The following is a 24,809-nucleotide window of genomic DNA, read 5'->3' as shown; positions in this document are numbered from 1 at the left end:
AGTTTCACAACAATTTGCTCACCTTATACAACAGGTATCTTTGATCCCTGTAACACTGGGTACTCTTGATCCCTATCATTAGTTCACTCAAACACTTCCGAAATGTATAGAAATTGAAAAACATCATTTCCATAATGTACCTGGCACCATTAATTGATCTAAAATGTTTTTCCGTGAACAAATATGATATAAGTTATTGAAGATTGAAAAAGCAAGTTAAACAGCACTTATTTTCCTTTAATACTTGACTTGACCTTACTACTGTGGTTAAAGTTTGTTGTGCATCTAAAAAGTTAGTCTTATTAATTAATTTGTCAGGATAGCTGAACTTTCGTGCCTAATACTATGTTCACATTAGCACTGATATCAAGTGATATGCGGATTTTCGTGATATCCGGTGATATTACGTACCATATCACTTGATATCCCATACAACGAAATGTCATTTTATATCATCATTCTTCCGTGATATCCGGGATATTATGAACGAAATCAAGTCAAATTGTGAAAAGTAGTGACTAGCAACACGGATAACGGCATGGAACTCATTCAGGCACTCATTTTTAATGTCATTTTGAAAATGATTTTGGTCGCGGCAAGCGTTGACCTGGTTTTAGCAAATAAACAAATCAACAACATGTACTACAAAGTCAAAGGAAGATTTTTATGATTTTTTTTGCACTATGAAGCATTTTCGGTTTCAGTACTGGTGATATTGATGACAGAATCGTCCTGAACTTATAAGTAATCCCCGGTGCAGAAATCTATTCTTCTAGGTCACCGTGTGCTCCATTGGCTGACCGCAAGCTAAACATGTACTTTTTACGTATCTGGTTCGATCGTGAGTAGGACAATTAGCCCGATGGAGTAGGACAAATAGCCCGAAGAAGTAGGACAAATAGCCCGATGATTATGGAAGTATACAAAAAATACTGCACTTTTATCCCGAAAAATTTTCAGGTTTTGATTGATTTGACATGACTATACTGACTGCCTTGACGCTGTTAAGAATTCTGGTAGACAATCTAGGGAAAAAGATAATAATAGTGGTGGTCGTCGCTTCCAGCGTGGTTGTCGGTTGTCACTGATGTTACCCTTCCTCAGAAGTACGTTTGTACATACGAGAATATTAATCAAAATGAAAGTACGACTTTTATACTTCCCGAAGCACGAGTTTATTTTTAAACATTGTGGTATTATGTACAGTTAATTAGGAAAAATGAGTGCTGCGACAGACATTTGATTAGTTGCATAGAGCACAAATTAGCCTTTGGTCAGCAACAAAATACGCTTACTTTATAATAAAGCTAGCATGAAATGTACATACATATTAATTAGGACACTGACTGGACCCTTATAAATCCGAAACTTCACATTACCCAACATGTAATTGGTCAGCAGTACCTCGATTATCTATATTATGAGGAGGACCTATTATTGACGATGTACAAGACTTAAAATTTCAGAACATGTAATTTTTCCTGGTCCAAGATGATAAAGAATTATAGTATTGATCAGAGTCGAGAGGGATACACTATTTTTTTTGGAATAATGAATTTATGTTATTCGATCTATAAGTACCGTCTGTACACATGGGCACACTATACTAGACCAGAACCCCGGGATTTTAAGGGCCCCGCAATTAAGTGAATACAAAGTCATGCATAAACTAGTAGATCTGAATTGTTTGCAACTGTGTGTTCAAAATTGGATCGGTAGAATCGGTTTGGAATTGTACATTTCGATAAGATATTCAAAAAGCATTAGTCGTTGGTAGTGACACTGCAAGGACAAGATGGTATTAAACCAATTAAAGCGTCGATCCAACATTTCGATTCAAGTTTTTTACTAAGGCATTGAAACATTACAAAATATACACATTTCTTAAGGCAACGAACCGGAGCGACAAGCAGCACATAGTGTTAAAACTCGTACAAGGATGCTGGGCAGGAAGTCGATGAAGAAGCTGTCAAAATTTCACAAAAAATCTTTTTTGGTATACGATCTGCGGTTGCGTAAAATGATACACCATGATCACATATGAGACCGTCAACGGACATGTCCCCAAAAATGACTTCTGCTCTTTTTAAAGTCTCAAAATAACCCGAAAATGTTTCAGTAGAATTTGACGTCTTTCACCACACCCGTACTGTCTTAGAATGGTACGGAACCAATAATGGCAATAATAATGAAGATGTCTAATAAAGCAATGATTTCTTTTTTTCTTCTTTTATACAATGGAGAATACATTTACGTACTAGCCCAGTACACGTGCTGTTAGTAGATGCCAAGCTACCACACGGGGTGTACTGGGGGTGTGTCGGGCTCTAATGGTGACGCAGCCATTAATACCGACTAAACTCCATTGGGCTTCGACATTGTTCCCCCCAGGGACTACCTCTCGGTATTACTTCGGGGGGGATGGCTGTACTTGATGTACTCATTCACTCTCGCTCATGCGTTGATACGTCCTGTATGAGGCTTACTTGGGTGCTCTCTCTATCGCACTTTGATTCACTCTCAAACACCCGAACCTGTGGAGGTACTGTCGGAAACAGCCATGGCCTGACATGAATTGTGTCAGATGGAAATGAACATCCCCATGGGGTCTGCCCACCCAGCTCTATATGTTAGGTATCAGCCGGTGAGTCTACTTACCTTTCGAGGAGTTATCCCACTCACACTGCCATCTGGCGACCGAGGTCACCCTGGTGCGCTCGCGGGTTCCTCTATTTCCACGTAGCTCGAAGCACTACTCATCTTCCCGGATGACCAGCCCGACTGGCATCATGCTCTCTATCACGCAGGATGCATCGTGTGATATCATGAGGTAGGTAGATATCACTCTGAGGCACATCACGCAGTAGGTGCTCTCCAATTTCCGTAGGTGCTCTTGACCATGACGGGCCGCCGTACCTGAGGATAGATACGGCAACGCCTGCCAGTAAACTACGTCTACTGGCGCACACCTTTGAGCTGTTGGACATCATCCTCGATAGTGCCGCAACAGCAGTCGATGCTCTCTTGCATGTATAGTCGACGTGGCTGCCGAAGGTCAGCTTGTCGTCTATAATGACTCCGAGAGATTTCAGACTCCGCTGTGAGGTGATCACGACTTCTCCCACATGTATAACTGCATGTTGTGCCAACTTGCGGTTGTTGACGATAACTACCTCCGTCTTATGCTGAGCGAGCTCCAGGCCTCTCGCGCTCATCCATTCCTCCACCGTGTTGATCGCGTGCTCTGCAATTAGTTCTACCTCAGGGATTGACTCCCCATAGACCTCCAAGGCTACATCGTCGGCAAAGCCGACGATCTTGACCCCAGGAGGGAACTTCAGTCTCAGAACCCCGTCATACATGAAGTTCCATAGCACCGGGCCTAGGATCGAGCCCTGCGGGACTCCGGCGGTTATCGGAACCCTTTTCTGACCGGCATCGGTCTTGTATAGCGGTACGCGGCTCTGGAAGTAGCTTTCCAGGATCCGGTACAGACCCACCGGTTGGCTAAACCGGTTTAACGAGAGCGCGATGGCATCCCAGCTTGCGCTGTTGAATGCGTTCTTCACGTCAAGTGTCACTAACGCACAGTATCGAATGCCTCGCCTTTTCCGTTGGATCGCTATCTCGGCAGTCTTTATCACTGAGTTGATAGCGTCCACCGTGGACTTACCCTTCCGAAAGCCAAACTGGTTGCTTGACAGGCCGTACGTACCTTCTGCGTACGGGGTTAGCCTGTTGAGGATGATCCTCCAGACAGATTGGTCTGTACGCCGATGGGTCGCCTAGCGGCTTCCCGGGCTTCGGCAGCAACACCAATTTCTGCCTTTCCCATCTATCGGGGAAGCGGTACTCGTCAAGGCATCTCTGCATAGCTAGCCTGAACATGTTCGGGTTCGCTATGATCGCTGCCTTGAGAGCACTGTTTGGAACTCCATCCGGCTCTGGAGCTTTGTTCATTGCTAGGGAATTAGCCACTGCAAGTAGTAGGAATTTGGCGAGTTACCGGAAGCATCATGAACCGTCATAGGTGGCCAATGTGGTAAAAGCTGCTTTAATTGATCATTAGTGATCCAAACCCGCGAACTAGACTAATATTGAACCAGCTTCCGATTGATCGTTCATAATATTTACAAACGGGATGGAAAACAGTGTTGCTGAATATGTTCTGGCTACTTTTCATACAAATCATTTAATGCAAATGGAATAAAAGTCCTGAACGACGATATATCGTGTATCGTTAAGTGAGGAATGAATAAAAATTAAACTTTAATGCAGCAAGCATTGTAATTTCTTGGTTGAGGTGCGATCTTTGAGCTACAATTATTTTCAGCAATTGTTAAAAACACACAAATGGAATCTGACAACTATCAACGCCTTTTGTCTTTAGATTTGATACAGCGCCTAGTCGAGAAAATTAAGAAGAGTAAAAAGAACAACAGGCTTTCCTTTTAGGTAGCGCCATTGGGCTAGCCGAACCCAGTGTATTGGTGTAGCCAAGGGTTAAATTCAATTGTATTGGATTTGAACAATAGTGCACAAAGTTTGCTGCCATAGAGGCCAACCTTCAATACAATAAAATGCTAATATCTTATATGAATTCTTGTGATTTTCCACGGTTATTTGATATTTACAATGATATATCGTTCTAACACGATATGAATAATGTTTTTTGAAAATTAACTTTAGCAAGTCTCGAACAAAGGTACCTTGCCTTGTCCCTCACGGCAAGTGTGCAGCTTTTGCTGTCTAGGTTTTACCGCATTTGTTCGAGTGAGGGATTTAACGCTTATGGTTACTGGGGTACTTAGTGACAAAAATCCTAAATCGTATTTTTTAATATTCGTATATTCAAAAGTTTAAAACTTCTAAAAGGATTGCCTTTTTTATTCACATTTTAGCGCACAACAGAACCATTGTTGTGAATATTGTTAATTTTGAGGGTTATTAAATTTACGCGAGCAGAAACAGGTCGTAAAACGACGAGAATATCGGAAGAATCGCCCGGCTGTCACACATGTGCCTTGCCGTAACGATTTATCGGTTAGACTTGGCGACAAGATCCAGTTCGTTCTTCTTCGTGATTTGGTACCAGTTGGACGAACCCTCAGCAGCATTATTCAACTCATCAGCCAAGCATTCGGCAATAGACTAGATTTTGCGGAATGCAGCCTCACGAGCACCGGTGCACAGAAGCCAGATAGCCTGGTTCACGCAACGCAGTGTGGAAACATCAACGGCCTGACGACGCACAGTACCGGCACGACCAATACGGGTCGAATATTTACGTGATCCCAAGTTGATTATGGACTGCACCGCAATTTGCAGCGGATTTTCCTCGGTTAGCAGATGCATTATTTCGACTCGGACAGCTTCCAGTTTTTTGACGTGATTCTTGGTGTGCTTCTTCACTGCGATATAATCCGATACGGAAATGTCCGAAATGGGGGTATCCAGCGACCGAACAGCTTGATGTCTGGGAGTACCGCAGACGAACTGTGCTTGATTGAATACCTGGGCCTGGACATTGTTGCCCTCAAAATTTTCAATCGCCTCAATCTACGACAAGAGTGTTATTTACGTTCTACACGTCAGTATTTGACAGTGGCCAGAAAGGATTCCCATTGTTTTATACATCTTCTTCTCAAAATTTGCTAGCTCTTTTCTGAAAATGAACAACATAATACAAACATGTAGTAAACACAAAACCTTTTGTGGGCTCTTGTCCATATTTTTCGTATCCCATGGGAATCTCGCATTTAATTCAACAACACGCCATTGCATCAAGATACTCAGTAAACACTTTGTCGTATTCGTTTACATGTAACACGTACTTGTACATGTACTTTATTCACAGTATTAATTATATCAGCATTCAATAAAATGTTCGATGCAATTATTCCTTCCGTTTGATGCCTCATTTTTACAATTTTAAGAATGTAGTTCAGTATGACATGGATGACAATCTAGTTGTCAATTCAAATGTCAAACAATATCATCTCGCATAAATGTGAACACTTTGACGTGATATCCATATCATCTCGGTATATCACGTGATATCAGCGCTAATGTGAACATCGTATAAAAGTCATAGTGTGCTTTGTTTATACAGGCCTAGTAGGCGGGGGATCAAATTACCACACGTTTTTACAAAAACCTCGTTTTGACATGAACATTACCGACAGGAATTGACGAATTGACTACAAGCTGGCGAACTTTGCAATTAAAATTTTTTTTCATTGAAAAGTAATGAGAAAGAAAAACAAAAGTGGGATCAAGCGTATCCACTCTCCCCTAATGACTGCAAGTTCTGCGAATAAGCTGCAGTATCATGGATTCCCCACATATTTGTCAGTTCAAGAATCGGTTTATCCCGATCAACTTCCACATAATTGATCAGCGCAGAGGTCAGCTCCACATCCAGGACTATATCATCTTTCATATAAGAAATGCAGTTCCATGTACTGCCAAAATTGACTATTTCATGTCAGTAACGACCATGCGCAGTTTATCTGACTGAACCTTTTTAATCTCGGTTACGGCCGAGTAACGTTTTGTCAGCTCCCGTGCAACAGTTATGCTGTTTATCGGTTTATTTTTGGGCCGAAAACATGCCACCCAAGGACCAGCGAATCAATCCTGGTAAACCTTGACTCGGGGGGGGGGGGGGGGGGCTTTGAGACATTAGGGGAAAGTGGGGGGAGTGGATCGTCCATAACATCATCTGTCTCCGAATCAGATATACGTTCCTCTTCCCCATAAGATTCGTTTTTGGAGGATGATCCTGATGTTTGTTCCATTTTGTTGCGAGAGCAACACGCTCAACCGCACTCACAACTTTAAAATACGATCAGTAAAAAAAATAAAGAAAAAAAAACAAAAAAATCTCAAAAAATAAATCGATAAAATACTTCGCTTCGCAAGTAGGTGGATTACTCCTCGCTGTCCACTGTGTATATATATGTATATGGTGTATATGGTGGTTGCTTCGCTGAGGCAGCCAGACAAGACCGCTGTCGAAACACTTTTGTTTCGTGAGGTAGCAAATTGCAATAACAATTTGTGCTACAAACCCTCGCAGGTAGTAAATATCACTCGCGGGACTGTTTGTTTGCAGTGCTTTACTATACCCTCTACCCCAGTAAGCACCTTCGTACAGCCGAAAAAATAAACCACACCGGAGAGAACAAAACGCACTTGTTTCTCGGTACAACTTTCGGTTACGAATGACCATAGTCAGTTCTCTTGAACGGAACACGCAGAAGAGAGTTATTGCGTAGAGCTCGAACGCGAGCTTGAGGATCCAGACGTCCGAGGATTGTAGGACAATTCACCCCGGCAGACAGTCAGTCCGAGACGAACAGGACTCGAGAGCAATCTCTCCGCTGGATGCCCGGAGTGTTGAGCTGTATCAATTGACAACGGTTTTCGTAGCTCGGCATCTCAAATCTGTTTTACCAAGGAAGATTTCGGAGTGCGAAGCGTATGAACCGGCGTTGGGCGGCCTTGATTCTGTCAACACCGTTCTGGTAGTACAGATACCAAACTACAGAACAATATTCTAGTGTTGAGCCAACTAGCGCGCAATAGAGTGATTTTAAACAGTATACGTCTATATTTCGCTATTCGGAAAATGAACCCAAGCTGTCTTGATGCCTTATCTACGATGTATGAAGTATGTTGTTTGAACGTTAATGCGGAATCCACGATGACTCCGAAATCCTTGACGTCAGAGTGTCTTGGAATGCTCGAGTCGAAGAAGAAATGGTAATTAAACTGAGTCGGATGGCGTTTCCGCGCAAAGGTAACGATTGAGCATTTTCTCGGGTTTAAATCATCCGTTCAGATCGCATCACGTATTAAAGCTCTCCTGGTCACTCTGAAGAAACGCGGTGTCGGTTTTATCCAGTATTTGTCAAAAAATGTTCATGTCGTCAACGAAAGAAAGACGGGGTTCTTTTATTTTAATACTGACGTCATAAAAGTAGAGAAGGAATCAGTGACGGATCCAGGGGGACGGACTGGGGGGTCTGGACCCCCTCCGAAATTTTTTAACTTCTTGAGAAATTTTTTAAATTTGCTCCAATTTTATATAAGTTTCAATCTTGAAATCATTTCAAACCAAAATTAGCTACCAAAACAGATTTTCTTTATATGAGGTTTTGACGAATAACGTATTGTACAATGTTCATTCCAAAATCAACATTTCGGACCCCTCCCGAAATATTTTTCTGGATCCGCTCCTGGAAGGAATACTACTGGACCAAGTAGGCTTTCTTGTTGAATGCAGGATAACTGACGTAGAAATACCCATCGTGACAGTTTTCTAACGAGCAGAGATTTTAACCGTTATGTGTCCAACAAAAAATCATCTTTAACAGGCCAACGAGGGTTAAATTAAAATTAAAATGCACATAACTATGGCTTCCTTTAACCGATTTGGACACTTTCAGATGTTTTGGATTCAGAAACTCGTCCACTTTTTAATTCTGTAAAATTGAACCGGGTGAATGGATCTGGGTTTTGGTAATCCGGATATTCCGAAGTTATGTTCCAGTACTAGCGCATAATTTGTAAATTTTAATAATGTCCTAGCAATATGAGTATCAAAACTCTTCAAATTGTGTCGGAAGTCTGTTATTTATTGTTACGGGACCCTATGGTAATTTGGAAAATGGATATGGAGTTGAATGACAACTCACGGCCCCACGGGAACCTGCTCCGGAATGTCCGTTCCGGGGTCAAATCACCAAATGATTCAAAACCACGAGATATAGCCTACTGATCACCGTGGATCGTTATTCTCATCGCAAATCGGGGAAGTCAAATGATCGTATCCAATTCAAATTTGATATGGCTCGCTACATGCGTTTACATCCCAACTTGCTTGGTGGAAATGAAATGTACAGTTTTCAAATTAACAATGGTTAGAATAGCAAAAATCAATCGTACAGCAACTATGCATATACCTCGACTTACGCAGGAAGGTAAAACTTTCATAGCACTGGTTCAAGAAGTTACTTTCATAAAGGAAACTTCTGTATTGGAAAGTTACTTACAACTGCCGTCATGGCTTACAACAAGACAGGCATGAGTTTGGAACCCACGTGAAATACCTCGTGCTTGCATTTTTTGCAAATAAGGTTATTAACGTGTGTCTCACATCGGAGCTCACAACTCACCATACCTGTACAGTCACAGTTACTCTGATTGTCGGTAACATAGACAAAAAGTATACCACATAACGAGTCATCTCTTTCTGATTATTTCTAAAGCGTTGTATCATATTGCAGTGGGCTTTCGCTTATTATCGGCAGTGATGCAAATGCTCATCACATCATTTGGGGCAGCTCAGACATCAATCTGAGAGTCCGACCAACTTTAGCGAGGTCTGGGAAAGAGGAGGTGTTAAACATAACGCTTCGCTGTGGAAGAGTTTTGCATGAGCTGGGAAATTGGCAGGTTCCAAATGAAACTGAACCGTCTCTATCGAATAATAAATATATGATTTTTTAATCATCTTAATGTCACACTAAATATGGTAACATATCCTCATCCTAAATCCTAGGTTCTTTTTTGGGAAACTTGGCCATACGATTTCATGAATATTTTCCAACTAGACTAGCTAGCCAACTAGACGACTTGGATGACGTTGTGAAAACGATAAACTCGTTCATAGTAGCATCCTACGAATAAGCTTATCCGCTTCGTACTGTTAACGGGACCTTCTCCTGAATTCACCGAAAAATCAAGCAATATTTGAGATTTTCTGCGGAAAAAGGTAAAGACATACGAACTTCTGCTTTTGATCTTTTATTCGTCATTTCTTGATAATTAGAAAATATTTTTTTTCTAAAATTCAAAATGGCAGCTTCAAAATGGCCATATCAATGTCAGCTTTATTTTGTAAATCATGATCAGGCTTAAAATTATTCTCAATATAAGTTTTGTACCTTTCCCAATTCACTATGTGATGATTAAACACTGAACTAGTGGGATTGGAAGCAGCTTCTTGAGAAAGTGAAAAAGTTACTGGAAGTTGATCAGGATCAAAGTCAGAAATCAATTCGCTACAAAGGTGACTTTGATCTATCAAAACCAAATCAATTGTTGATGGATTCCGAAGACGAATAGCACTTAGGTCCATTTTGGAACAAAATTGAATAACAACCAGCAGATCAATCATTAAAAAGTAGTTTACCGTTGGAATGGCTTTGAGCATTATTTCAGGATCGGTGTAGATTTCAAATATCCGATCATAAAGAATTTCGACCGATTTCTTGTAAGTTTCTTTAAGTCTCCTTCCAAGAAATTAGTTTGCTCGCCATTGCATTGAAATAGCAAATACACTGCAGAAATAAAAATGATACCAAGATCGGTTTCAACTTCGATACCCTAACTCTCGATCACCGTGGTGTCAAGAGACGGCAAGACGCGATGTTTGACTCTGCGATTAGCTGCTCGCTATTATGATTCCTTTGTCTAATCCAACAATTCGGTCTGATCGATGGATAACAAAGGTACAGTTACTCTTCAATTTAATATTTTGTCTTGAAAAAGTTTCTGTCTCAAGGGCAATATGTACATTATGTACCCTCAAGAGGTTGAAAAATTGGTCTTCGCCCGTCTTTAACCCTCAAAAAGGTAAGCTAAAATTATGACTTCAAGGAGCATTGTTCCTAAGACCCAATGATATCAAAGGTCTGTTTTTTGTCGTTTTATCAGTGAGAAAATCGATAGCCCGAAAACGCTCGATCATTTGAATTTCGAATTAAACATTCATTGAAACTAAAGAACTGTAACTAGCCGAGCCTGTGGAACCCCGTTTCTTTTTGAGGGTTAAAGAACGAGCATTCCAATTTAAGAAGTTTAAATCATTATTTAAAGTCATTAATAAACTTTAAAATCATTGCAATTTTATTAGCAAATTCAAACCCAGTTTGAAAAGCTTCAAACATGGAGGTAGTATTTAGCATTGCAGTAATCAATTGAAACATTGATTACTGCAAGAAATTCAATTTTTCGTCTGTAATGCTACCTAGATCAGTTAGAGCAACGAAAGCGTTATGTGAAAACGAAATTGCAGGTGTGGTAGTCATCGTGTTTTAGCCGTGTTACCTGCCACTGAAACATAATATGACGCAACATTGTACGATGGTGTGACGGATATACAAGATCGTTTTGCAACTAGAGAAGTTGTATTTCGATTTTGAAGTGGATTAACACGTTTAAGCTTGTTTTCTTGAAGTGTATCTGAAGAAGCAAATAATTTTTTTATTGGTTGCTTTGAACCAGAATGTATGATTTTTTTCTCGAAAAGGACGGGTCCAGAAATTCGATTTATGGTTTACGCTACAATTACACATTTGAAACTTTCTGTGATTTCTTTCAACGGACAAGCGTAGTATGTGTGCGACTTATCACCACAGATAATACATTCAGAATCCAAATAACAATTTGTTTTGCCGTGCCCAATGTCCTGGCATCTACTACACTGGGTCAGATTTGAAATTCTACCCCCACGTCATCTATAATGTTTCCACTTAACTCGTACGTGGAACATAAAACGTGCTTTTTCTAATACTTTCAAATTACTATCCTCATTGCGGTTAAGCGTTGGAGTCGTTAGCTTTCGTCCTCTTCAGAATAACTTTCAAAGGAGAAAAACCAAGTAAATTTTTCAATTCGTTGGATGTTTCGTCCAAACTTTGACCTTGTGGTAACACTTTCAAGACAACCTTCAATGGTCTATCTGCATTGAAATCATATGAATAAAATTTATATAACTTCTCCGTACGGGAGGAGTCGCTTGTGGCCAATCAAGTCATAAGCTATAACTCTACATTCTCCTTTTCAGCCCATCTGAAAAGAGGCTTTCACGTCCGGGAAGAACGTCGAAAGCTCAGTTCGAAAGGCTTTAAAGTTGGAGATCATCACTGTTGTCGGCGGAGGTGATTGCTTTTTCTTCTTATTAGCATTCCACATTGCGTGGTGATTTACAAATTCCTTCTCCTTCGCCTTTGGACAAAGCATCGATTGAGTTGCTACAATCAATTGGATTTACAGATATTTGGCACACGGCCTTTCTGTAAGGACTCAGGCATATTGGAAGAATTAAATAATTCTTTAGGTTGAATTATTCTTGAAAAACGCTTTAATCTTGAAAAAGACGGATTGTCGAAAAAATTTAGGTAGTCTTAAGAAAGACTGCTGCTTTTGAAAAACTCTAGGTATACCAGGAGCTATCAAGATTTGTGACCAGATCGAACGAAAGTTCAAGCCGAACTCTTTGGTACCCTTAATAATGAGATGAATAAGGGACTATCTAAACTTTGTTTGTCTCACATACGTTATGTAGTCTTCTGGGACCATAACTTAGAGAAAGTAGTTGTTGAAGCTCTGTTGGTTTCTGAGTTAAACCACTAAACATTGTTTATCCCATAGCTACACATTGGAATCGAAACAATTATCGCCCGCAGTAGAGATTATCTTCATATGAATCGCATTCGAATGGTAATCTTCTCCGAACCACACAGTAGTAACCGTAATCAGTCAATTTATTGAACTGTACACCTGTTTTCGGAATCATTTACAAATAACACCAGATTGAGAAAAGGTAAACTGTGCTGTTGATTTGTGAAATTTTTCCGCTAGAGAATTTAATAAAGTTTGCCAATTTTCACATTATTTTTTGTAGTTGTAAATATGAAATGCTTCGGGTTTTCGATTGTCTTAGTGATTTTTATGACACTGAGTGTCTCTGGTAAAATAGAACAATTCGTTGCACTGCATATAATTACAAGACAAATTTTCAGATGTATCCAGCCAAGGAATAATCGTGGAGGCCGCCCTGCGTAGAATACTGGAAAACTTTCGTCAAATTATGCGCAATGGAAACCCGGAAACAGGATTTCCAGTGATAGCTCCATATTTCAACGAAGATCTATTCATCAATGCCAGTTTGGGAGGATTAGTCGAGTCTGCATCGTAGATTTGCTATTGGCATATGAGACCCTGACAAGTTTTACATTTCGTTTTAGTTTCGACGTTCGAATGACCCCAATTCATATCGAAGGGCTGGATGCTTTCGTAGGACGACTTGGGGTCGATTTGTCCAATTTGAGGTTTCCATTCGAGTTTCGCTACGACGACGAGATTATCATCAATGGATTTTACGACATGAACGGACGGTTGTACGGATTAATCCCTATTTTTGGTGTCGGGAATGTGTTCATCCGTCCTAAGGGCGTTCTCGCTACAGGTTGGGCCACCATCGTGGACAATGGAGAGGGAATGCTAGCGCTAAGTGATTTTTCCCTTAGTCTGATGATAGATTCGTTGGATGTAATGAGAAAACGCGTATTGTGGACATAATTGAAACTAACGATGAACTTTTTGCTTTTTAGACAAACATCGAAGGAATGCTACTTGGCGGGGAATTGTCTGATCTGTTGAACGTCGTCATTCAAGACATTGTACCATCGTTTTTGAGAAATTTCCCCGAGGGTGTTACAAATTTGCTTACCGCTTTTGTTAAACCTCTGGCTAATCGTTTCCTTGCCACGAGATCGATGGAAGATTTGCTACGTCTCTTGTTCCCGAGAGGAACCTAGAATACGAAGTTACTCACAACAATTCAAGGTCCAAAAGTTGCAATTGAGTGTTACCAGTTGTTTTGGAACCCGGTTATCAGAACGGCTGCTGTGAACTGATAAACAATCTTGGAAATGCACACTTCACTTTGTTTTATAGCTCCTTCAGGTTCATTTTTAGTTTTCATCTGTGTTGAATTTTTGATTGACGAACGCTTTTCAGCTAGATTAGACAATCTGCAAATAGATTAAAAAACGGGTTTCACAATTATGGCAATGAAGTTTTGAAGATGCGTTGCATTTGTTTAAATGAAACCGAACGCCGTCGGCCAAATGTAATCGAGCCTGCACCCAAATTTCAAAAGAAAAAATTCAATTGTTTTGAATAGGATTCTGTTGTCCTTTTGATAATAGACCACGATATTGCACATTTCGGCATACTGTAACTATAGAAAAACCGCGGAAGCGACGCAAATAATCTTTAACAGTTATGTGTCCAACAAAAAAACACCTGAAACGAGGGTACCCGGGTACCCACAAATTGAAATGCTCATAACTATGGCTTCCTTTAAGCGATTTGGACACTTTTGGATGTTTTGGATTCAGAAACTCGTCCACTTTTTGATTCGGTACAATAGAACTGGAATAACGGATCTGGTTTTTGGTAATCCGGATTTTCCGGAGTAATGTTCCAGTACTAGGATATGATTTGTAAATTTTAATAATGTCCTAGCAATATGAGTATCAAAACTTTTCAAATTGTTTTGGAAGTCTGTTTTTATTGTTACGGGACCCTATGGCAAATTGTATTGAATTGGAATGGAATGGCCACTCACGGTCCCACGGGAACCTGCTCCGGAATGTCCGTTCCGGGGTCAAATCACCAAATGGTTCCAAAACCACGAGATACAGCCTACTGATGCAATTCCAAGAATTTTGATACCCATATTGCTAGTATTCCATTGAAGTTCGCAAATAGTACCCCTGCACATGAACCTGCTTCCGGAAACCCGGATTCCCGTGAACCCAATGATGTAACCCGATTCATTTTTACCAAGGCCAAAAGTGGATGAGTTCCTGAATCCAAAACGGCCAAAAGTATCGAAATCGGTTGGATATTACCCTAGTTATGGGCATTTTAGTTTTGTGGGTACCCGGGTACCCACGTCGGCCTGTTACGTGGTAAAAAAATTCAGGAACCCCTCCTCACTCCCACCCTTACTATATCAACAATATTATTAACCCAAAAGCTTGACTTAGTGAAGTTCTAAGATGTCACAAAGTTTCAATTTCCAACTATGGATAAAACATTGGAATTTAATTAATTGAAACTTAAAAAGGTACCCGGGTACCGCGTCGGACACACAACGGTTAATTGAGTATATTCAAAATTAGAGTTTCTGTCTATTGCGACAATAGTACATGTCATTACTTACCCGACCGCCCCAAAATGGTCCCAAAGAGCAAAAAAAGGGTTTTTTTTTTAAATTGCGTCAAAACTATTGACTTTAGCAATGTGGTGTCTTGGAGAAAGTTTCTTGGAATAGATCTCCTCTTCTTTTTGTCTTATCGGATTGATGATTAGTCCCCCTAGTAGTGACTTACGAAATTTATTTTCTTCAATAATTCAAATAGACTAATACTTACTTCAGCAAAGTAGTAGAGCAACTCGTTACAAACATTTTACCTGAAGATTTTCCAAAATAAAATATATGTATTGAGAGAAACATGACCATATAGCAGGCCCGTGCGCAAGAGGAGGATTTAGGGGTTCAAACCCCTCCCATGAGGGTTTTGAATTACTTGTAAAAAATTATTAACTACCTGTTCAGGTATGAAATTATACAGCGAGCCGTGTCATTCGAGTTCGGTCACTCTAGAAACAAGTCGTTCAAAAAACCTAGGAAGAAACCCCGCGAAGGTGGCTGGAAAGGGATGTAAGTTATGTTGGTCGGCATCTCTGGGCCGGTTCGGTTTACCGAGCTACTTTATTCATGAGTTTACAATCCGAGTTTTATGTCAGAGTAGTGGGATCTATGTTCATGATTTCAGGATCTTAGCGCCAATTTTCGTTATTTCTATTCATGTTATCGTGATATTTCATTCATGAGTAAAGTGATTCTTGTTCATATTTTAAGGTACCTAAGTCCATGATTGCAGGAACTTTGTGGTAGTTTTCATAATTTCGGTTCATGTTGTTGTGATATTTCAGTCACGAGTAGGGATTCATGTTTCGGTTCATGTTGTTGTGATATTTCAGTCACGAGTAGGGATTCATGTGATATTCATGTCACGAGTAGGGATTCATGTTTATTTCAGGATCTTAGTGACGATTTTTGTTATTTTTGTCACGAGTTGTGTGATTTTTCTTTATGATATCAGCAGTTTTATTGTGGTATTCGTAATTTCTGTTCGCCTTATCGCGATCTGTTATTTTTGGTGACTATCGGTTTTTTACTCGGAGTAACGTGACAAGGTGAACTGGATCATAAAAGTGTGACTGGTTCGAGGGGTCTTGTTCTGTTAACTATATCACGAACACGATTTGTCGCGCTCAGCGTAGTTCTCGTTTTCTATTCAAACATCGCACTGAACCGTACCAAAAATGGATAACGATAAGAGTTTCAATAGTTTCTTTTTTTGCATCTATAGCTCGTAGCTATTCTTGGTCGCTAGCAGCTGGATATTTCATGAAAAAGTACTCGGAAAAAGAATGATTACACGACTAATACTTCAATTTTTTTGAAATCAGCTCACGTGAAAATTTCATTACCATGTTCCATGAAATTGAATATGATTAGCAATATCCTCACGCAAAATAGATCGTGAATCATGTACTAGAAATTATGAACCAGTTCACGAATACATGAATGATATGTAATGAACGTGGGAACCATTTCACGAGCACGGATATTGGATCGTGACTAATATATTAGAAATCATTAACCTGTTTACGATTACATGAATAATATTTGATGACTTTGTGAACTATTTCACAAGCACGAATGGTAACTTGTGACTATTATACTAGATAAAATGAACCAGTTCACGACATAAATAATATTTTATAATTTTGTGATTTATTTCACGGGTACGCAGTCGTGACTATTACACTAGGAATCATGAATGAGTTCACGAATACATGAATAATATTTCATGATTTTGTGAACTACTTCAGGAGCACGAATGGTAAGTCGTGTCTAATATATTAGACATCATGAATTAGTTCACGAGGATTGAATGGTTTAATGAATAAAATTTCGAGTTTCGTTAAATAGAGCACGAGAAAATATCCACAATGTTCAGATTTTGTGAACTATCTATTAATAACATCATGAGTCGACTGAGATTAATGATCATAAAGTTGTGAACTAGTTCACGTACAGAAAATCGATTTGGTAATGACAAGGAAACCGTGACTGAATTTCACAAAACCAACAAATATTTCCACTAATAAAAGCGTTATGAGGGCGTTACTGAAGCAAAATTAAACCTAATTATAAAACGCATAATTTTTGTTCCTAGTCCTGTTTTCGTAACGTAAAAACGTGTATGTTCCAGAATTCATTGTACTTTATTCACGATTTTAGGAACAATGTTTTACGGCGTAACGGTGGCCCCGGATAGATGGATGAAGATGGCAAGATACAAGAGGTTTAAATTTAGTCGGTAGGATTAACTATTTCAAACCAATCAGATACTACCACTAACCAATCACATTCCTTCTCGATAATAGACGTTTACCCAATTTGTTGAGCTGAGTCAATTGGTACACAATACTCGGCCTTCCAGGCTGCATACAAAATCTTCAAAGTTTAACCCTTCGTTTATGAGAAACATAGAAAAATCAAAACCCTCCCCATGAGCATTTTCTGCGCACGGGCCTGCCATATAGTGATGTATTTGATGAAGGAATGAGACAAACTTCAGATCAGTATTTCCATAAAGGGACGCCTTGGGGACATCTAATTTTTCCAGCAATTGTTGTGCTTCTCTTGCACTTTAATTTGTTTACCAAGTGGTTTGCCCGTTTAAAAGTTATCGGCGTTGGAAAAAGAACTATTTTCAACCAAAAAAAGTGAATATTTCAACACATACCAGCGAGAGCAAGTTTCTGTCTTCGGAAAAGTAACGCCATTTAACAGTCCAAACAATGTTCTAGAACATGTATATAATGGAAGACATCTAGAAGAAAACTTATGATGAAAAAACTGTTTTAAGGGGCCTTTCACAAATAATGCCCCATATTTCAAAAAGTTTAAAAGATAGAGAGTCTTCGGGTAAAATGTTTGTAACGAGTTTCTCTACTACTTTGCTGAAGTAAGTATTTTTCTATTCTGAATTATTGAAGAAAATAAATTTCGTAAGTCACTATTAAGGGAATTAATCATCAATCCGATAAGACAGAAAGAAGGGGAGTTCTATTTTAAGAAACTTTCTCTAAGACACCATATTACTAAAGTCAATATGTTGCCTATTTGACACGCCTGAATGCGTTAGCATAGCTAAGCCATAGTGTAAAAATTTAAAAAAGATGTGAGGGTAATCGCAAAGACATAACCTTAGCGAAGTTGAATACACTTTAGGTTGTTAATTCGATATTAGCCCTGTCACTAAGTTAGTATCGAACTCCGATGAGACGAAGCTGATTGCAAATAAAATATATGGCAGGCTCATTGACTACTAATATACTTTTTTCAGATCTGATATTTGGTTTCGGAGGTATAAGTTGGTTTGTTAGGTCACACAGGAATTTCCCATATAAACAGGTACAATCGTAATACATACCTCAGAGGCTAAAAATCTTTTGAAATGGACAACAAATTACTTCGATTTGCAGATCTAGATCACTGATAGCTAATCAAAGATTCTTTGAGGTTTTTGTCCACTATCAACAGTTCTGAAGGTCCGGGTTTCAAGCATATTCCAGAATTAAAGTCACATCGGTTCTTCAGTGATTTGATTTTCACAAACCCAGTATCAAATAGAAGGTATAAAATGCAGTCGGTTGCACCTCCCGTAAAACCAACCTCCCACACCCTTTTCGAGTTCTCGTTGGCCACATAGATCACCATAACAGGTTCCGGCTGTACCCGAAAAAATTACCATCTATGAAAATTACAAATTTATGTTAGTTTTTCGGAGGCCGATTTTCACAAAATTAGTCTCAAATGAAGAGGATATTATACTTATAGAATGCCGTAAAAATTTCGTACGGACCGGCTATATGGTTCTGAAAATATAGACTTTTCGGAGGACCACATGAAATTGCAGAAATCGAAATCATATTTTTGATATTCAAAGTTTTTAAAATGCAGGAAACGTTGAGTTTTGATGTAATCACGAAACATTTTTACCTTTCACATATAGAAAGGTTATGCAATCACTCTGAACATCGTTAACCTAATCACGGTCTTGAAATGACGAGTCGTTATACTACAGAGATTCAGCGTTTTTAGTGCCTGTGGACCATTTGAAGATGACGTCATCTGAATAAAAATGGTCGTGTCTAATATGCATGCTTATTTTTCTCGTAGAAGGCTAACCGATTTGCACAAATTTAGTCGATTCGCAAATCTCACGTCAGTTTCAGCTACTAGACTACCGATGATGACATGGACGTGAGACAAACGCGAGCCAAGACGGACCGAAGGCGGTAGAAAACGCGATAACAAAACCCGATAGGCAGGCATTTTTAAAGTTTATTTTAATTTTTACATAGTATAAAATCATAAAAGTCCCACGGCTCAGTTATGCTAACATATTAAACCGTGTTAAATAAACAAGAAGGAAAAATATGCGAAACAACATGCCGCCTACACTCTTCACTGAGTAGCAATTAAGTCAAAAAAAAGATGAAAAGGTTAATTGCAGAAGGTATGGCAGAAATATGTTTTTTCCCTACATCGTACAATATAAGTGAGCTCCTTTTCTTGCGGGACGTCATGCTGGACTAGGGATTTGCTCAGGAACACAAATTGTGTCTCCGTTTTTTGGAGATAGCGTGAATCCAGCGCTAGCTTACTCCGTTAACTAAGTGAGTGTCGGATTCTGATGAGACGAAGTTAAAACGTAAATTCAATAACTAACTAATATAGGTTTTGTGCTCTTCAGGGGCACAATTTTAATGGAGAAAAAATAGTTTTTATCAAAATTGTTCTCCACTAAGAAGAAAAATAGCATAGTTCATCAATTTGTGTTGATGTCAAACAGGACCATGAACAAAAATCATTTGTTTTATAATTCTTTTCTATGACCTTTCAGTAACACCTACAACGCTTTTATTAGTGGAGATTTTGGTTTTTGTTTTGTGAACGTCAGGCACTGTTTCCGCTATACCATTACGAAATCTATTTTCTATAAGTGTTCACAACCTTATTTATTTATTTATTTATAATTAATATCAACAGACACAGTGTGGTCGTAATGATAATTTCTTAATTCGGGAAATACTTCATTTTGCCAATAGCCAGTTGTACCACCTTATTGTCGATATTGATACAGTTCAAAGACTGGTATGATTGAGGTATATTGAGAGCCGCGCGTGAAACCTGGGACGGTGGAGAAAACACTCGTGAATTTTTCAGAGAATAGTTGGCAAATCTCCTGTAAACTAGAGCTCATACGTCCTCCATAGCTCACCGTTAAAGGCAACCCGTATTCCTTTCTTTGCTCGTTTACATGCTTCCAGAATGTTTTAGGTTCGGACTTCAACTTACGTTGCACGTTTCGCAAGTAATCGGCATGGCAACGCTTCGATGTCATTTTATAGACTTGGTCAACATGTACGTAGTGTTGTCGCAGCACGTGGCCCCCCAACCTTGGAGTACTTCTTCAGAGCGGCTCTTTTAGTCGCTTTTAACCGTTTCAGCTCGGCAGTGTGCCACGCTGGGTGCTTAGATTGAAGACCACTTCTTTTGGGTCAGGAGCGGATCCAGAAAAAAATTTCGGAGGGGGTACAAAATTTCGACTTTGAAATGTTCATTGTACAATACGTAATATGTAATATCCTCATTCAATTAAAATCGGTTCTAGTTATCGAACTTGGTTTGGATTGATTTTGAACTTAGAATGAATATAAAATAGAAACTATTTCAAAATTTCTCAAGAAGTTAAAAAAAATTCGGGGGGGGGGGGCGTCCGGACCCCCAAGACCCTCCCCCTGGATCCGCCACTGTTTTGGGTACATAGCGATCGATAGCATGGCTCAAAACATTGGAGAAGGTCTGCACTGCAATGTTGACATCATCATTGTCGAGAATTTCAGTCCAGTGGATATTCGACACGAAGTCAATAATGCTATTATAGTAGGCTTTTCTAAAATTATAGCTGACGGTGTCAGAAGCATTGCAGTCATGCTTCACTCGAATCGCTTCAAGCACTATATGCAGGAGAGGGTGGTGTCTAACAATCTTATGAACGTTATTCATACAACCAAAGGATTAATCGTAATATTATTCATAGCTTTAGGAACATTATTTAGAGTCTGACTACGCGACGTAAAGTAATTCATGATTTGTTACATTTTGAACATGATCTGGTTTACGTGGTTGTGAAGTAGGTCACTAAATTCTACATATTTTCTGGTAAACTATTTCACGAAATCCGGAATATAATTCATGAATCCCTACATTCTTCGTAAACTAGTTCATGATTCCTAATATATTAGTCACGATTCCTTATCCGTGCTCGTGAAATAGTCCACAAAATAATAAAATGTTACCCATGTATACGTGAACTGATTCATGATTTCTAGCGAATTAGTCACACCATTCAAGCTCGTGAAATAGTTCACAAAACCATGAAACAATTTTCATGTATTCATGAACTAATAGTCAGGAGGTACTATTCGAGCTCGTGAAATTGTTCACACCCAAATATGAATTCAAGGTTTATAGCGCGCTATAAGTGCAATCTAAGTTTTAAAATGGCTATAAAATTCCAATGAAACCTTTACTATTACTAGGGCAAGATCGAAAAATATTACTCATGTATACGTGAACTGATTCATGATTCCTAGCGACTTGAAATTTGTGCTCGTGAAACAGTTCACAATTTCATGAAAGCTTATTCATTGAAACGTGAATTGATGCATGATTTCTAGTATAATGGTCACACCTGACCATGCGGCCCGCGAAATAGTTCACAAAGTCATAAAATATTGCTCAAGTGTTGGTTCATGATTCCTAGAATAATTTTCACGACTGATAGTTTGTGCTCCTGAAAAATAATTCACAAAATCGTAAAATATTCATGGATTCGTGAACTAGTTCATGATTCGTAGAAAATAATTCATGATCTATCTTGAGTGCTTGTGATATTTAGAAGACATCTGCAATTATTTTCAATTTCATGCAAGTGTGAACATGGTCTTGAAATTTTCACGAGAACTATTTCACAAAATTTGGGGTTTCTCTTGAAATATCATATAGTTATAATCAGTTTCTAGCGACTAGTGATAGGTGCAAGCAGCAGATATAAAAAATATTTGGACCTCCAACATTGTTATTCATTTTATATAATTCAATGCGATGTCCAGATTTTATGATCCAATTAATATTGTCACGTTACTCCGAATAAAAAATCGGATAGTAATTAAACTTTAATATGATTCACATTACTCCACATGAGAAATTCAAAAGAAAGATCAACAACAAAATATCACGATAACGTGGTCATAAATTACGAAAGTCGTAACTAAGATCCTGAAATCATGAACACACAAAAATTTACTCCACTCGTGACTAAAACATCACGATAACATGAATGTAAATTACTTTAAACCTGACTAAGGTCCCTAAATCATGAACATAAGGCACACTACTCTGCCAAAAAAATCCAACACGAAACTCATGAATAAAATATAATGAAAACGTGAATATACATTACCAATATCTCGACAAAGGTCCTGAAATCATGAACATAAATCGATAGTAAACACATAAATAAAATATCACGGTAACGCAATGAGAAATTACGAAAATTGCGACAAAGCTCCTGAAATGATGAACATAGTTTAAATGTCGCTTAGGAACATCGATTTTTTGCATCCGATTTTTTCGGCCCGACATTTGGCAACATCGATTTTATTAACTTAAAACAATCTATCTGGTAAAACTAATTTTTCTTTCCACATTCCCATTGAAAAAGTTACGATTTTCTTACAATCGATCTTTTTCTCTAAAAATCGATGTTTTTCATCCAATTCAATGTTTGACAGCATCGATTTTTATAATATAAAAGAATCGATCGTCACTAATGTCTTTTAGTTTGATATACTTTCTACATACCCGTGTATCTCCAAAGTATAAACAAGAATCATAACACTAAACATATCCAGGAAACAACCACAGTAACTCAGCCAAATAACAGAAAAAACACACAATAGTTTCATGAATACAAGACTTATTATCCATAATTTCAGGAACTTGATCACGATTTTCGTTAATCGTCCAATTCACGAAATTGTGATTTGTTGTTCATGAATTTATGAATCGATTTTTTCCTGTGGAGAAAATGTCAAAAAGCTGATTTTGAGCTACCCCTACCCACACATAGATGTAGGGAAATGTGCTTGTTAAAAAAGAGCTTGAGCTTGTGCGACCACCTCTGGCTGCTACTCCGTTATCGATCTGGTCTAGCTGAAGTTGTACAGGGAATAAGTAGATAATTATGCTGCTTGGGAGTAGCGGAAACATCTTTCAATGTGCAACTCCTGGTAATCCTAAAGTGTTTACTGATCAATACCGGCACCGGCCAGGCCCGAACTTAGATCGCAGAAGGAAAGGGAAGGAATGGTTAGTCCGATTCTTGCTTTTGCTAGAGGCCGTATATATTGCTGCGCACTCCACCAGTATCACGGGAGGAGGATATTTGTTAGTAAGTATAGAAGTTGGATTCTACTTCTTCTTTACCGACGCCAGAGAGGTGACTGAATATTAGACCTCTCCACATTTTGAAAAAGTTTTGAAATATACATGGGTCAGCTCAAATTTTTGTTCTAGGTGTGAATTTAAGAACTTTTACCAAAAATGGCTTAATTTGGACATGATTTAGAGGTGTCTCCAATCAAAAATCGTGTTTTTGCTATGTTTACATAGGAAGATTACTTACACTCTGATTTGATAGGCCCTACATGCCCACATATCATCAAAGGTTGTTCCTTACAGATATCTTAACATGTTTTAACAGGTGAAAATAGCTCTAATCGCAATAGAAAATTTGTTAACTGGATTTTTATATAGAAAAGAATACCAAAACCAAGAAAAAAATCTACTAATTTTCCTTGGTTTTGATATACTTTTCTATATGAAAATCCAGTTAATAAATTTTCTGTTGCGATTAGAGCTATTTTCACCTGTTATATCATGTTAAGATATATGTAAGGAACAACCTTTGATGATATGTGGGCATGTAGGGCCTATCAAATCAGAGTGTAAGTGATCTTCCTATGGAAACATAGCAAAAACATGATTGGAGACACCTCTAAATCATGTCCAAATTAAGCCATTTTTGGCGAAAGTTCTTAAATTCACACCCAGAACAAAAATTTGAGCTGACCCATATATATTTCAAAACTTTTTCAAAATGTGGAAAGGTCTACTGAATATCGATCCATCAACTTATGGACCGTGGGCCAACGGCTTTACTTCCCTTCCAAAGAATGACGTGACCACAGATTCTTTCACCCCAGAAAAATCTTAACGACCTCAGCGAGTCACGCTTCCACTCAACCACCGGCGCCGTCAGAAAATATATATTTTGTTAAAAAAAATGTTCAGAAATAAATTATATTCTTCTTTGCTTATGCACATATATATTCAGAACCTTCAGCTAAATCCACCTTTTCAACCTTTTGCGTTCCAAGTACCCCTTTACGAATATTGATCCAAAGTTGAATTTAGCCTCATGATGTACCTCTTTCTAAAAATTGTTTACCATCATTACCCTATCGGAATTTTTTTTTTGATTTGGATGAAAACAATAATTTTACTATCAGGAACCTGTTCCTGAGTAATCTTAGTAAGCATCTCAATTCTTGACACACTGAAATAATATATAAAGACAAATGTGGAATGTTGGGATAATAAGTTAAATCTTGTCTCGAATAATTCCCCCCTACAATCGTCTAATTTACCCCTGGAGGTGAATTCAACTCCGGTTGAAAACTACTGCTTTACACACATTCCATCGATTGTAGGCCGAGTAGTTAATGAA

The 24,809-nt window shown here is 38.7% G+C and overlaps 2 protein-coding genes and 1 pseudogene across 3 annotated transcripts in view; 1 reads left to right on the top strand and 2 right to left on the bottom strand.

The window, feature by feature from the left end:
• The window catches only part of LOC131683775 (acetylcholinesterase), a 403,722-nt gene that overhangs the window by 180,230 nt on the left and 198,683 nt on the right, over nt 1–24,809 (bottom strand). Inside the window, exons 3-4 of one of the 2 annotated variants that reach the window (XM_058966068.1) lie at nt 13,668–13,829; nt 13,526–13,609 (exon numbers count right to left, since the gene is read on the bottom strand). The gene's annotated coding sequence lies outside the window, so the exon portion shown is untranslated. Of the gene's footprint in view, nt 1–13,525; nt 13,830–24,809 lie in introns of both variants that reach the window. The other variant, XM_058966062.1, reaches the window with a different exon arrangement.
• On the bottom strand, nt 4,884–5,813 carry LOC131683783 (small ribosomal subunit protein uS7-like; annotated as a pseudogene).
• LOC131683782 (uncharacterized) lies at nt 12,580–13,661 on the top strand. The gene is made up of 5 exons (XM_058966078.1): nt 12,580–12,616; nt 12,698–12,763; nt 12,816–12,978; nt 13,041–13,344; nt 13,407–13,661. Exons 2-5 carry the CDS (start codon nt 12,706–12,708, stop codon nt 13,611–13,613), a joined length of 732 nt encoding a protein of 243 aa, XP_058822061.1. The 5' UTR covers nt 12,580–12,616; nt 12,698–12,705; the 3' UTR covers nt 13,614–13,661.

Source organism: Topomyia yanbarensis, chromosome 2 (genome assembly GCF_030247195.1).
Source record: "Topomyia yanbarensis strain Yona2022 chromosome 2, ASM3024719v1, whole genome shotgun sequence".
Lineage (NCBI taxonomy): Eukaryota > Metazoa > Arthropoda > Insecta > Diptera > Culicidae > Topomyia > Topomyia yanbarensis.
The sequence above is the reverse complement of the archived record's forward strand: the minus strand, read 5'-3'. Positions and strand labels throughout refer to the sequence as shown.